General features: G+C 42.2%; 2 protein-coding genes across 2 annotated transcripts in view; both read left to right on the forward strand.

Annotated features, from left to right (window-relative positions):
• The window catches only part of GPRC6A (G protein-coupled receptor class C group 6 member A), a 12,882-nt gene extending 1,659 nt beyond the window's left edge, over window positions 1–11,223 (forward strand). The window contains exons 2-7 of the mRNA XM_019474615.1: window positions 705–1,008; window positions 1,913–1,951; window positions 2,884–3,711; window positions 6,898–7,110; window positions 8,601–8,724; window positions 10,103–11,223. Of these exons, the coding sequence (XP_019330160.1) occupies window positions 705–1,008; window positions 1,913–1,951; window positions 2,884–3,711; window positions 6,898–7,110; window positions 8,601–8,724; window positions 10,103–11,223 (2,629 nt within the window). The remainder of the gene's footprint in view (window positions 1–704; window positions 1,009–1,912; window positions 1,952–2,883; window positions 3,712–6,897; window positions 7,111–8,600; window positions 8,725–10,102) is intronic.
• A 4,499-nt stretch (window positions 11,224–15,722) lies between these two features.
• FAM162B (family with sequence similarity 162 member B) overlaps window positions 15,723–15,957 on the forward strand; it is a 7,298-nt gene continuing 7,063 nt past the window's right edge. The window contains exon 1 of the mRNA XM_009289190.2: window positions 15,723–15,732. Coding sequence (XP_009287465.1) covers window positions 15,723–15,732 — 10 coding nt within the window. The remainder of the gene's footprint in view (window positions 15,733–15,957) is intronic.

Raw genomic sequence — 15,957 nt, forward strand, 5'->3', positions numbered from 1 at the left:
TCACCAGCCTCGTTGCCCTTCTCTGGACACGCTCCAGCACCTCGACGTCCTTCTTGTAGTGAGGGCCCCAAAACTGAACACAGTATTCGAGGTGCGGCCTCACCAGGGCCGAGTACAGGGGCACCATCACTTCCCTACTCCTGCTGGCCACACTATTTCTGATACAGGCCAAACTTCATCAGGTTTAGAGAGGATTTTAGGATTTTAGGAACATCAATGCAACCACTAGAAGACCTCAACCTCTGAAATTTTTTCTTCTATTCTGAAATATTTAGTCCTTTCTTTTCTTTGTTTCATGCTTTTGGTGAAAGTAAATACATTTTTAAAAAAGCTTACTGGGCACATGAAGTAAATTGGAATAGCTTCACTGACTTTGACAGATGCTTCCTGAAGATATGACTTGCAAATTTTCGTGTAACATGGAAGTTAATTTTTAGTACCTGTTTTTTTCAGAAAAAAACACTTTTTTAAGGTATATCTTAAGTTTTGTGTTTATTTTGCTTAATCTCCCATTTAGATGAGACAAAAATACACAGTTTCTAATCTTTTGTACAATAAAACCCAAGCAAATCACACAAAACATACTATCCATCACTTCTTTTCAGTAGTTGTCAAATTCTAAGGGATATGCTCAAAACGGACTTTGCTTCAGCTTTGTTCCCAGCAATGTTTTTCTAAAAAAAAACTTCTGTGTTTCCTGACAGCTTTGAAATTCAAATTTTTCTTCAGACACTTGCAATGATACATGCTATTGAAATGATCAACAATTCAACACTCTTATCTGGAGTTACTCTGGGCTACGAAATCTATGACACATGTGCAGAAGTTACAAAAGCCATGGCTTCTGCTCTGAGGTTCCTGGCTAAATTCAATTCTTCGAAGGACGTTGTAGAGTTCAAGTGTAACTACTCAGACTACGTCCCGAGAATTAAAGCAGTCACTGGAGCCAGCTACTCGGAGGTGTCAATGGCAGTTTCAAGGCTGCTGGCTTTGCAACTAATCCCACAGGTAGGTTTGAGGGAGCTATTTCATTTTGGACAGAGGGTCAAATTTACCATGCTTAGAACAAAGGTGTGGCTTTAATCATAGGGACTGCAAAAGCCACATGTTTGCTACAGGGCAGGATTTGACTCAACCTAAGGACATCAGGAGGGGTGAGACTCAACTCCAAATGGAGAGCTTGATTCACTTGCCTAAACAAAGGCAGTAAGGGCTATTTTATACACCCAAGGCACAGGCCTCCGAGTGCTATTTCAGGATGATGCTGGGCTCTTGTCAGCCTGGCAGCACCATTAGTCAGTCCCGCGTGGCTGTGCCAGTTACTCTAGCATACCTCAGATGCCACTCAAGGACTTTGTTCAGGCAACCAAGTTACACCCGCCGTGTCTAGTCTGGCTGGTGGTGAATATGACAATACCCAATCTCAAGCTGGGAAGAAAAAAAAATCAAATTTGGCCAGAAATTTGGAAATTCTCTCCCGCCTGAGATAGGTTGGGTTTTGGAGTCTGTTTCAACTATGGACAGGGAAGTGAGGAATATTGCTCTAAAACACAGTTTTACTCCTGTTACTCTTCAAGCAGCTATAGAAAAGAAGGAATACAACTCTCTAGATCCACACTGGTCCTTCCCAAAACATCCTTCTCTATTTCTGACCTCTCTAGGACTAGTACAGTCCCACACTTGCACTTAGGCTGGTGCTTACATTTCTACTTTCACCATTGTAAAAGAGGCCAGGACCAACAAGGAAAAAGGAGATCCACTTCCACACCATCCTGTGTTGCACATTGGGTTGGGCAATTTGACTTCAATTACCTTACTGCAAAGTAGCGACATAGTAACCAAACATGTGCAAAAGACACAAAATCTGAACTAAACGTAACTTCCAACTGCATCTTTTCCTCTGCAATGGTAGGAGGTAATTATGACCTCCAGCTCTACCACGGGAACAATAGTAAGTATGAAAATTAAAATGCCACACTTGAATATAAGCAAAATGCAAGTGATGAAACAAATCTGCATTGGGACATAGAGATGGAAAAGGTGACCCAGCAGATTTTTCTCATCGATAGCTTCTGTAATCTTCTGACAATAGTAAGATTTGGTATCCCCTCCAGACAGGTGACTCTCATTTTGGAAAGCTTAGATTTATTTTTTAAGAACTATCAAGCAATGAATGAGATGTAACTGTAGGAAAAAACCCTCCCACAAACAAATAGAAAAGGAATAAAACTAAAGCGATTTAAATAACAATGTCCCATTTACCTTTTTCTAGCTACATTCACAAGGAAAAGGTAATAAATCTTTTATATGAAAGAATCATAGCATTCTGTAGTATTGGTTACTGTTTGTTTTTCTGGGAGGTTCTTCTAACAGACTTGATGATCCTTTTAAAATATAGTAATTAAATCTTGGAGAGAAAATATATATGTGGGTGAACCATACTAACATACTCAGTGATAGGAAAGTACTGCAAAATATAAGGGTACTAGCAATTTGAATAATAACTCAAACACACTTAATGCTTCCAATGTTTTAAATATTGTTTTGAACAGCACACTGATGGTATCTGAACAGAGTAAAACAAAATCCTTATACCAGCATAACTGTCATATCCATTTTGAAAGGTTTTATTCTCTGCCTTTACCGAAGTAAGTAATTATGTGCATGAGGATGAAAATGGTGGAAGCGGTACTGGGCATGAGTCTGCATCCGAGTAGCAGGGTGAGGGAACCTGCCCCATTCGGCTGCACCTTGCTGATGTTCAGTCACAGGAGGAGGGAGCCCTGGGTCAGGCTGGATGAAAGAGCAATCGTGGCAGTTTTGGATCTCTTGGCATCCTTTGCAGGAGACCTCGTCCGTAACTGAATTGTTCGCTCTTCCTAGGTCAGTCCTGCATCATCAGCTGAAATCCTCAGTGACAAAATCCGGTTTCCTTCTTTCTTCAGGACTATCCCCAGTGATTTCCATCAGACAAGAGCAATGGCCCATTTGATCTGTGAGTCTGGGTGGAATTGGATTGGAGTAATAGCCACTGATGATGACAACGGGCGCTTTGCTCTGGAGAGCTTTGGGGTCCAGGCCATGGCAAACAACGTTTGCATAGCTTTTAAAGAAATGCTGCCTGCCTATCTCTCTGACAACACCTTTCAAACCAAAGTTGATCACGCAATTGAGAAGATTGTCAAGGAAACCAGAGTAAATGTTATTGTTGTCTTTATGAGACAGTTCCACGTGCTCAAACTATTTAAGAAGGCAGTTGAGAGGAATGTAAATAAAATCTGGATTGCAAGTGATAATTGGTCAGCTGCAGTCAAAATCAGTACAATTCCCAATATCAGACAGCTGGGGACCATTGTGGGATTTGGATTTAAAAGCGGAGACATCTCCACATTCCAAGACTTTCTGAGAAACCTTCATGAAAAGCCCACTGACAACAACAAGTTTTTACATGAATATATTATGCTTTTGTCAGTCTGTGCACACCTGGAATACCACGATTTTCAAATGTGCATTTCAAACCAGTCCCAGGATGATCTATTGCAAAATGTTGAAAATAAACATCAGATCTGGAGAGATGGTTTTTTGAATGCTAACATTGAACCAGGATTTATCCATAGTACTATACTTGCAGTCTATGCCATTGCTCACGCCATTAAGGGGCAATGCAAAGACAGAAACTGCAAGGATCCCTCTGCCTTTACTCCCTGGGAGGTATGCTGTTAATTCTTTCAGGCCTCTTTCTCTCTGCAAAACTTTCATCTCATTTTTGCTCCCACATTCCTAGATTTACTAGCTTGGTCCTTTTACTAAATGACTTTTTATTCCTGTTCCTGCCTTTCTTCACCAGCTGAAATCACAGACTATGTGCTAGAGCAGCAGTATCTAACTGCTGCAGTGCTTAGAACTAGAATCCAGTTTTGCCTCCCTTTTTCTGCCCCATGTAGACACAGAAGCTCCTGGTGCTAAGCCATGGCTGTGTTCTGCTGTAGGTAGAGAATCATTACTGCATTTCATATACAGGGAGCTGACTGATCATGAGTAGCTGCATACCCACCATCTCCTCCTTCATGGGTACAATAGCAATGGCTGTAAACACGTGACTCCACAGGTGCAGAAGGGATCTTTAGGTGCTGGGCTTCATTAGCTACCCTGACACTTCCCCCATCACCTTCAAAGAGCACACAGAGTAGGCACCAGCTTGGAGGAAGGCTCCAGCCTGTAGGCTCCTTGCTGTAACGTCTTGCTAGCTACTCATGTGGGATAGAATAAAATGTACAGTCAATCTGCAGTTGACTTATCAGCTATTCATCTTCTAGTGGTTGGTCCTGTTGCTGCAAACCACTGTAATACACAGCAATGAGTGCTCTTGAGAGATGGGGATATTGCAGGATAGGAGCATTCACCAAAGAGTTTCAATTTTCCTCTCTCTCTCTCTCTCTCACCATTGTCTCTGTTTTGTCTAAATTCAGGTATTTTCCTCTATAATGAATCTTTTCTTAAAAGTGAAAATGCAACAGTCTATTCCTCTGTCTGATCTTGATTTACACTGGAGTGACTGGTCAGAAAATTAGACACAATCTTTAAGATGGGTGAGGTACTTGTTATCAAATGCTATTGGGTGGGAAAAGAAGAGGAAAATCAGACAAGTAAACCTGACCTGACCTTTTACCCAAGAACCTGCTCAGGAGTATTCACTTTTACACAAGGAGCATTCCCAAAGAGTTTCAATTTTCCTCTCTCTCTCTCTCTCTCACCATTGTCTCTGTTTTGTCTAAATTCAGGTATTTTCCTCTATAATGAATCTTTTCTTAAAAGTGAAAATGCAACAGTCTATTCCTCTGTCTGATCTTGATTTACACTGGAGTGACTGGTCAGAAAATTAGACACAATCTTTAAGATGGGTGAGGTACTTGTTATCAAATGCTATTGGGTGGGAAAAGAAGAGGAAAATCAGACAAGTAAACCTGACCTGACCTTTTACCCAAGAACCTGCTCAGGAGTATTCACTTTTACACACTTTTACTCAGAGGATTAAACAAAAGTTCATTTAAAAGTCAAACAACCACTGAAGCGCTCTGACTTGCTCTGACCTCTTATCCTAGGTCAGGGCAGGTCAAACCAAGATAGGGGATTTGGAAAAAAAAAAAAACAACAAACCAGTAACAATCAGACTCTTACCTGAATTTGTAAATGCAAATGGGACAAATTCAGGACTGCTCTACAGGGGATGCAAATTTATGGAGCTGCATTTACATCATTGCTGAATTAAATCCCAAACCACCCAAATTAAAAGTCCTGTTAAGAGGCTAAGAACTCAGGAAGAAAACTGAAAGAGAGAGTTATTCCCCCCATGCTCTTTTCATAATACATTTCCTCTACACTAAATTTAAACCCTCTAGAAATGTGGGTGCATTATATATAAAGCTTAGGATGCAACTAATCCATATCACACATCTCCACATACAGAGAAATGACAGTCATTGGTGTTACAGACTTTGCAAAAATAACCATCAGTTAAATCAAAATGTTGCTAATTATTAGCCCCTTCTGTCTGAAGCTCAAGTTGTATTCAAAAAGCTCTGTTGTTCCCACATTGTTAGAGAAATTGGAGAAGTGGAGAAGAGAAAGATTAAATGACTAGCCTGAGTATATACAATAAAAAAATTCCTATTCAGTCCCACACAACTATGCAACATCCAACTTAAACACAATATTGGTTAGAAGCATGCTTTGGTTCTTCATAAATTGGTAGAGATGCAGTGAGAGTATATGAACTCTCAAAAAAATCATGTTATACATGAAAAAATGACGTTATATACACCAGATGTGTTATATGCATATATTTGCCAAAACCTATAGAAGTAATATACTTGTCAGCATGTTCGTTAAATGCTACAAATATCACAAATGGATCCATGTGAGAGCATGCTTTTCAAAGGGCAGTTAAATTCAGCCTTTCACAAAAACCTTGGGGGTTTTTTCTTGCTAATTAATCCCTGTTGCCAAAAATCATTAGGCCTGCAAAGGGATAAAGCCTTTGCTCCAATTAAGAACCACGGTAGCTAATGGAAGTCCTTCTACGGTCTCCCCATGAATTGGGAGTGGGTTATTTGTGCCCTAACCTGTCCTTTTCTAGATTCACACAGAACTTTTTGATCTGGCTGTTTGTGATGAGGGAGACAGAAATTTCCCCCCGCTGAACAGATTAGGTTGCAATGTGAAGCTGGACAGTTGCTTATCAAAGCATGCTTGTCCTGATATTTCCTACGATCTATCAAATACGTCCCAGCTGTTTATTGCCATCGTGCCATTGATCACTTCATCTGTGCAAACTGGCATGTATTGTTTATTTAACAATTCTGAGTCTCACCTTGCAATGCACAATATCAGTCAGAGTCACAGCTGAAAACAATGTTAGATATTTCCAGACATGCTGGGGGAGGTTACTGTGGAAGCAAATCTTGCCCGGATCAACTCTGGTGACAGTAAAGTAACAACAGGAGCATCATCCACAGTCATTCTTTACAAGAAGGGGAGTTCCAAAAGGCCATTAGTTCCTGCAAGCAAAAATCTTTTCTTTCCCATCATCGTACCAAAATTTCCAAGGCTAGAAAAAAATACTAACATGAGTGTTTGCACACATTGCATAGAGTTAAGAAATGATGATTTTTTTATTGATAGATTTTTAAAGTCAACAGGATTGTCTGAATAACATAATTCTGTGTAGGACGTCAAATTAAACAGTCATAAAGATGCCTTTTAACTTTAAGATTTCTTTTACTCCTAAAAAGCAACATTTCTTTTTAACTTGATATTATCACACAGATGTTAAACTATTGAGTTTATCATACTGACATGATACTGATGTATGTTATTGTTCCTTATACTTTTGTTCAGCTCCTTGAAGAACTTAAAAAAGTTACAGTCATTGATGATGATAAAGAAATCAAGTTTGACTCCAATGGAGATATGAGCACCAGTTATGATGTACTTCTTTGGAAAGAAATTGATGGCCACGTGGAAATCACCACTATGGCAGAATATGACCCAGAGAAAGGTGACTTCATCTTTGAGGATGAGGAGAAAAAAAAAGAATTTCTGGATTTAAAGGTAACTTTTAATTTGTTGACATAACATGTGAAATTTGCTTCATGTGTTTTCTTCTCCCTCCAGTGTTTGCAACTGAAGTATGTGTCAGCCAGAAATCCCTCTTGTGGTTTCATGTTCTCCTTTTAGAGCAAAGAATCCTCTCTGGGTTTACTCGACCACCTTCATGCACCCTGAGAACCATGGTAGCCTGTGAGCAGGCTCAGTGATTTGCAATTGAGTTATTTCTCCAGAATGCTTCTAAGAGGTCTACTAAGATAAGCGATAGAAGTTACGTCTGTCCTAAGGATGCTATTCCAGAATCTTGAAAAGGGGTTTTAAAATAAAAAATGACTGTGTCATGTTTTTGACTGTGTCAAAAAAAAAGCTCCCTCTCTTACCTAACACCGCCATTTATTTTGTACATGAAGACTTATATCTGTTGACTTTACTGTTTAAAAAAAAAAAAGAAAAAGAAGGTTTTGTTGATTATTTGCTCCTATTAGAGCTGCGGTCAGCACAACTACAGAAGTCTGAGGTAGGTGACACCACCTGGAGCCCCGGCACTGGAGTAGACAGGACTAGTGGGTGGCCCCGGCCAGTTCCAGCTGGATAATCTGTCATCTGTGCATGGGTGGAGGTCTTGCTTTATTGTACAGCTCTGTGCTGCAAAGCATTCACCACTAACGGGATGGGGAGAGGCTGCTTACTAGGTGGGCTGAATCCGAGTCTCAGCTGATAGAAAAGGCTGAGGACAGAAGAAAACCTCAAATCTTGTCCCTCTTTGTGGCACTGCCCAGGATGGCAAGGAGATGTCTCCACCTCCTTGTGAGCACCATGCTGGAGGGAGAGGAAATATTAGTGTCCCTCAGGACTGCTGCTCCATTTTACAAAAAACTGTCTTTGGAAGGAGGACCTGAACTCAGACCTCGAGAGAAGGCCCTGATCACCCCCCCCAGAGTGGTGCTTCACGACTCGGGGATGAGCTGCTGAGGGTCAGGAACATCGGAGCTGCAGTGCAGAGCACCCGCCGAGGTGTCTCCCCTGAGCTGAGGTGTCTCCCGCGGGTCGACATGTCTCCACTGGGCTCAGAGCAGCCAAGCAGAGTTTCAGGATGTCACTTGTGAAGCAGTCCACTCGAATCCCCCATCAGATACTTCTGGGCTTTCTTTGGAGCTGATCCTCAGCAGTCTCAACCCTGGGTGCAAAGCTGGATGAGACACTTTGATCTGGATTTTAAGGGTACAGACAGTTCCACTGATTGGCATTCAGGGCCAAAAAAATAAAATTATGAGGTAGATAATGCCCCATCCTGTCACTTGTTGACGGTGTGGAGAAAATACAAGAAACATGGAGCCTACAATGCCTTTTTTCAGCATCATTTTCAGATTCCCTTAAAATATGTTAGATATGAAAAGAGAGTGCAAATTGCAGAATTGCTGGAGGTTTATTTTAATGGTTCTTAGTAATTAGTTGTGCCTGAGCTGATTTTTTTTGTTCTCTGCACACTGCAGAAGGTTCAGTCAACATGCTCCCAGCACTGCAGGCCAGGACAGATGAAAAAGGTTACAGAAAGTCCACACACATGCTGCTATGAGTGTGTTTACTGCCCAGAAAACCATTACAGCAATCAAACAGGTAAGGAATTGTGATCCAAATAAAGGTTTATTTAGACATCAATACAATTGTTTTGTTTGGGTATAATGTGCCTTGGCAACCTTGGGTATAACTTTGGAATGGGATTAAAATATTTGTTTATGCTCAGTTTCCCAAATAGGAGTGTTCAGCCTATAAACTTCTTTTAAATGCTTTTTAGAGGACCAAACGTAAAGCAATTAGATTTTCCAGTTGACTAGGATTATCCTTTGTTAGGATGGAAAGTCTGGCTGATTTCTCAGTTAGACTGACTCTCATTTAAACGGAGCCTTGCTTCCCTGTCTTTCTGCAGTACACCCAGTCCAATAAGGAAGAAATTTTTTACGCTGAGGGTGGTGAGGCACTGGAACAGGTTGCCCGGAGAAGTTGTGGATGCCCCGTCCCTGGAAGGGTTCAAGGCCAGGTTGGATGGGACTTTGAGCAACCTGATGTAGTGAAAGATGTCCCTGCCCACGGCAGGGGGTTGGACTAGACAATCTTTGAAGGTCCCTTCCAGCCCATACCATTCTATGAGTCTACAAAGTTTAAGGGTTATGTATTTTGCTTACCAGCGTATTTTTTGTCTTACCAAGGAGTACTGTGAAGTTTGATATTAATGTACAGTAGTATTTTCTAGTATCAAATCTGAGGTGTACTTTACCACTGGTTCATTTATAGGTTTGAGCAAAAATTTTTGAAGGGGAAACTTAAATATGGAGGAGAGAGACGGAATTAAGAAAGTTGCAGTACAATGTGCTTTTAATATCCTGAGAGCAGAAGGAAATTAAATTTTATCTTCTTAACTCAAATAATTGTGAAATTTCTCCATCTCAGAGGATAGTAATTTTAAAGCAAATGTAACCTTTCAAAGCATAATCTAAAGCAATGCTGATTCTTGCAGCTGTATTTCAAAAGCTGTCTGTAGAGAGAAAGTTGTTTTTTTTCTTGTCAAAACAAAAGAAACATAGTTCCAATTTCTGCCAGACAATTGATTTACTCTCAAGTCATTGTTCAGGTTTCAGTTAAAGTTTGCCTGTCCAGAGCTCCGGCCAGGTTACGTGTCGCCAGTCAGCGATGACCAGGGCAGTTTTAGGACCCTGCTCATTCTCCCCGTCCCCTCCCCGCCGCTGGCCGCAGGCCGCCCCTGCTCCCAAGCGGGCAGGCGTTCGTCCTTTGCTCCTGCCGCCGCTGCCGCCGCTGCCGCCACGGCAGCCCTGCAGCTCCTCCGCCTGGACGGCGACAGCAATAGTCGGAGAAATCAGCCCTCTCTACTCCCCCCATCATCCCTTCCCACATTCCTCCTGTATCTCAAGCCTCGATAATCCACTTCGCAGTTTATTTACTTCGGGCTTCTAAGTTATCTTCCTTTTTCTGCTTTCAGATATGGATTACTGCTACCGATGTAACAACAAAACCTACTGGGCTCCCGCCAACAGTACCACGTGCTACAGAAAGACAATCCATTTCCTCGCCTGGACTGACTGGTTTGCTATTTTCCTCCTCCTCCTCTCCGCTTTTGGGGTTGTGTTGGTTTTGTCAATTAGTGTCATATTTACTAGAAACTTGAACACACCGGTTGTGAAGGCATCTGGAGGTCTAACCGTCTGCTACATTATTCTCTTCAGCCACTTCTTAATTTTTTTAAGCACCGTCTTCTTCGTAGATGAACCCACAGAATTCAAGTGTAAAACTAGGCAAGCCCTCTTCGGCATAAGTTTTGCACTCTGCATTTCATGTATTTTAATAAAGTCACTAAAAATTTTACTAGCCTTCAGCTTTGATCCCAAGCTGCAGAATTTCCTGAAATGCTTATATAAACCTGTTCCCACCGTGGTCACCTGCACTGGAATTCAAGTTATCATTTGCACCTTCTGGCTAATATTCAGGACACCTTTTGTAAAGCAAAATTTCTCAATCCCAAGAGCAATAATTCTGGAGTGCAATGAGGGCTCTATTGTGGCTTTTGGGATTATGTTGGGCTACATCGCTGCCCTAGCCTTCATTTGCTTCATATTTGCCTTTAAAGGTAGGAAGTTACCAGAGAACTACAATGAAGCTAAATTCATCACCTTTGGCATGCTAATTTACTTTATAGCGTGGATTGTATTTATCCCTGTCTATGCAACTACATTTGGCAAATACCTGCCGGCAGTGGAAATCATCGTTGTTTTAATATCCAATTATGGAATCCTCTGCTGCACTTTTCTTCCAAAGTGCTATATCATCATTTACAAGCAAGAAACAAACACAAAATCTGCCTTTCTCAAAACGATTTACACGTATTCCTCCAAGAGCGCAGGCAGCGTTGCTGTTAGTCAGATTTCTTTGGATTCAAAGTCTTCCAGCTCCCGAGCTACTATCTCAGACTCATGTAAATCTGAGAAAAACTCTGTGAATGGAAACTGCCATTTCCAAGTGCCTGGGCAGAGGCTAATAAAAGGGGAAGTTCTTCCTAAAAATACTGCTAGGACTGTGGCCAGGAAAAGACTCTCCAGCATATGACTGGGCAGCGTTAAAGTACTAGAAGATGAAAAGCCATCTTAGGGAGCCATTTCTCTTTCAGGTCTCTTTCCTTTTGGCATCCCCAAAGAGAGCAGGCCACACGAAACGCCTTCTCCTCTGGTACTTAAGCAGTTACCCATTACCAGATTTGCAAGGCTTTCCTCGCTCAGAGTCCAGCCCCTGCTCCTGCGGGCACCATGAGGTGCAGCCCCCTTCAGCAGCTCCCTTCCTTCCCCGGCCACTCACGTAGACCTGCGGGAACCTATTCTGCAATCTCACTTCCCCGAGTGAGGCAGAAGCATCAGGAAATTATTATTTCTCACAGACACGTAGGTGGGAACATATGGGTTCACCCAACTTTTTTTGCGTCTTTGATGCCCAGTTGTTTAAGGAGCTCTTCTTCTCACTTGGCTCTGTTTTACAGATCAAACAGAACCCTCTCCCAGCCTTTGTTTGCTAGGATAAACAAGCCCAGTCCTTCAGTCTCCACTTTTAAGACAGGTTTTCCATTCTCCTGAACATCCAAAAGTAACCCTTTTCACCTGGTATCAGTGATTCCTTCCCTCCCCCCCGGCCCCAAATTGCACACCTTATTCCAGGTGAGTGCTGCAGTAACTTTTAAAGTGCCTTGTATTTACCAGGATGATAATGAAATAGAGACAGCTTTGTATAAAAATTAAAGAATTTCTCTGGAGCTCTGTAGTTATACGTATGTTCATCTACTTTTTTCCCTCATACTCAGAGGAAATACACTGATTCACCTCATGCTCCTCCTCTCCATGCTCTCCTCCTCCATGAGGAGAGAGGACCCGCTATGTTTGTCCCCAAGTGTCCTCTTAGTTGAGGATGTAATGTCAATGTGTAATGTCAAAACTTATAAACACTAATTGATTCCTCTCATTAGCATAAATAATGTAATGACCGAGATCAGCATGAGCGCATCCTGGGAATTTTAGCTTTTCTGATATGTATTTAAAAAATCTGATTTTCAACAAGAAAATGACAATGCACCATTCTGATACGTAGAAATAGCACAAGAATGAACTAATATGAGCTGCACTGGATGAGTCTCTGCTCTGTAGCTCCGTGAACATAGCTATGCCGTGCCTTCTGTACGAGAGGCAAAAGGCACGGTCAGAGAAGGAGGAATTTTTCTGTCGGGGCAACGGTACCACAGAGCTTTTTCAAACGCTAAACAGCAGAGCTGTGTCTCTAGTCCAGGACTGTGAAGAATACTTTACTGTGTTCCTAAAGCCGTGGCCTGGACCATAGAAACTTTGCTATTTTAACTTCTGTGCCGTATTACTGTGAAATAATACTAATTCCTTGAGTTTTGTCCAAGCTTCTGTTTAGATCTGGAATAACTGGATCTTGTGGCAGGCCGAAATAAATTTCAGTAGATTTGGTGTTACGCAGACATATTGTATTAATGTTATGTACAATGGTGTACAATGTATCTATTTTTCTATTATTTCTATTTATATGTTGTAACTCATATCTATATGATTTTTTCTACTCATATTTTGTCAAAAAGAGCTATAAATCGCTTTTCAACAGTGGACGCAGGCAATGAAATTACTGTGACATGTAGACTACATATGTAATACGTATCTGTGAAGACATTTTTAAAGTAATTTGAATGGCAAGGGTGCAATTTACATACATATTTGAGTAGTTAGGTAAGCTCTGTAGCTGATTCGAAGAATGAAGGTTTATGCACATGTATTGATAAGATGAATGCTGTTCATACAGCAGTTGTTGCAAACATTGTTCTGAATATGAAATTATGTATGAGAGGGTTAAAATTCCTGCAATTTGGCTGCCAATGCAGCAAGAAGTCTCTCCCCAAAAGAGAGAAGCAAAGCTCACATTGCACAATGACTGTCAGCACTAAGCTGGTTAGAAAAGTTAGTTTGGCTCGAACGTTGTACCTGTATTTATTGATTTCAAAAGTGTTGAGCATGTCATGTCCTGAAGATATAAGCAAAGGGGAAGATTAAAGCCATATTGTTATTTAAAATTGAGTTTGCTTACTTAATTCCCTCGCCTCTCCCCATGAACTTCGGTTTGGCCTTGAACAGCAGCAATACACGCACCTGTGCAGCGTTTCCACCCAGTCTGCTTCTTACAAACGTCCTCTAGGTTGAAAGCTAAGTATGGTAGGGCATTCCCCCTACAGGACAATGAGGAAAGTGTCTTGAGGAACAGGGCGTGGTGACAGCCATGTGAGGGTCTCTGCGGAGGTATCTTTAAGGGAAGACATCACACATGGCAGTATTTCAAAGGAGTCCTACATGCTACATCTGCCTCTCCAGCTACTCAGGTCGTCTGCATAAAGCACAGTCAAGGGTGGAGCTGGGAGGATTTAACAGGTTTGCTAGCTAGACTTGGGAGAAAAAAGAGACACTGTACCAGGCTGTGTTACATATGTCTTTAAATGTCTTGTCTGCAAGAAGCAAGTGATCACTTGTAGGCAGAACATAAGGTGGTTGTGCTATCCTATACAGAGGATAAAAAAACCTGAAAATAGGGGTTCCCGATACTAAAGGGAGCATTTGCATGCATTCCTCTGTCCAGAACAGTAAGTACTCCAGCAATCTAACCATTCCTGTTACCAGGCACAGGGACATTAAATAAGCCTGAAACAGGTTTTCCTCCCCAGAGCACAGAACAGGAATCACATTCCCAAGTCATAGCGAAGTCTCAGCACAGCCCCTCCAGAGCCATGGCCCGTAGGTCAGACCGTGCGGGGCCGAAGGGGTCGGCTCTTCTTTCTGTCTCAGAGCACGTTCTGCTCGCTTACTTTGAAAAGATGCCAACACCACTTCTCAAAATGCTAACATCCGTATGTGCCCACCTGCAGGTTTTCCATCTCCGAGAGCAACAGAGAGGACAAATGTCCCCAAATACAGTGCTGTCCACAGAGAAGTCAAGTGTGAAAATGCCATTTGTTGAGGTCAGCGGGGGGCTGCTCTGGATGTAACCGCTATTTAACCTTTTGGGGTTTTATGTCATTCATTGTTAATAATGCTAAATGATGCATTCTGAAGCCACTATCACACAGTGCACAGTATCTTTAGAGAGAATGAAGACTATGAAGGCCACAAAGTTTTTCAAGTCCTCCAGGGCATAATTCCCTTCAAGATTTCAGTAGCTCTAGCTGTGCAGATGCCTTTCAGCTGCCCATAATCTTTAAAGCAGTTCTTTGGTGAGTGCTGGGAACTATTCATGTGAGCTCCAGGCTTCCTCCCAGCAGCTCTGCTGATGGCCGTTGGAACTACAATGACTCTAAATGTGTGGGTTACCAGCACGACTAGCAACTAATAGCAGTGTTTGGGATGCTGCTCGTAAGGTACGATGCTGAGTAGCCCAGCCCAGCTGCGCTGACTCTTCCTACCCTTCCCAGCTGTGTCTCCAGAGACAAGGAGCACTGCTTGATACTACGCCGCTCTCTTCGAGCAGGGAGAAGGCAAAGGCAAAGGGGCTACGGGCAGACTATAACCCCTGTATCTCGCTCTCGGTCATTCCTATTGATGTGTCTTCATCTCCCCAACAACGTTCTGAAATAGGGCAGAGCTGCTTGGGGTGGGGGTGGGGGGCGTGTGTGTGTGTGCAAAGAGGTGCATACTCTTCCTTTTTGTTATTTTTAGAAGCACATGGGAAAGCCAGTGTGGAGCTTTGATTCAGGGAGCTGTGTTCTTCTGTTTAGAGAATGGCTCATTTGCAAACAGAAATTCTGTTCTGAAAGAGAATGTGGGAAGATTGATTTCTTTTTTTTTTTAAGTTGGTATGAGTTAAATGGATTGGAATGGCTTTGATGTTTTACCAATAATAAGGACATTTCGTTACTTTAATGATTTTGGAATGGGAACTGTACATGTGTGAATAAGAAAACATCAACATGGGACTACTTACTGAATAGAAAGTGCTTTTTTGAATATCTTTCCAGAATGAAATGTTGTCCAAACAGCATTTTAAAAAAACTTTTAATATCGAGGATGCTAGAACTCACTTATGGTAACAAATTTCTGATTTCCTCTACTCAACAATTTGCCTTCAGGAAGAGCTGCTTACCTCTGGCTCTGCCTCTGAGAAGAGATAACTGGAGGCCTTGGCTACAAACGGTTCAAGACTCCTCATTCGTGCCGTCACGCTGAGCACAGGGCTTTAGCTGCTGCCGGGCAGTGATCCATCCCTGGGGAGCGGGGCTTCCTCCGTTCATCCGCAGGCATTCTGGCGCTGGTTGGCGGATGTAAAGTCTTCCCATTTGGCGCATTAGACATGCTTCTGTTGAGGCACTGTGTTACACTGGCACCGGCATCGTGCTGGCACGGGCTGTTGCTTACTAAATGAGTATTCTGTGCTGACTTTTCCGAATTATTTTTTTCAAGGATATGTTTGTACTGATTATTTTTTTTTTTTAAATAAAGGTTTACTCTGTTCAGGACATGAAAGGAAACCAAAAATGTTTCCAACTGAAATAAACAGAAAAGCACGCGATGAGAATCGGTAGGTTTGAAGCTCCTGGAAGTGGTAAAATGACAGAAGCACGGGTGCGCGCAGGTCTGCGGTACGGGACTTGAGCCCACCTTGCGCTGAGTCGTGAAGCTGAACCACCTCGGGTGTTTCTTTAACCGAGTTTTGCCTTTAACGTTGAAGTTCGAAGGGCAGAGATGGAGCACATCAGCGCCGTAGGTGAGCAGGACGGCTTCTCGGGAGGACCGGCCCCCCCCC

The sequence above is a fragment of the Aptenodytes forsteri genome, unplaced genomic scaffold, assembly GCF_000699145.1.
Source record: "Aptenodytes forsteri isolate BGI_AS27 unplaced genomic scaffold, ASM69914v1 Scaffold217, whole genome shotgun sequence".
NCBI classification, from domain to species: domain Eukaryota; kingdom Metazoa; phylum Chordata; class Aves; order Sphenisciformes; family Spheniscidae; genus Aptenodytes; species Aptenodytes forsteri.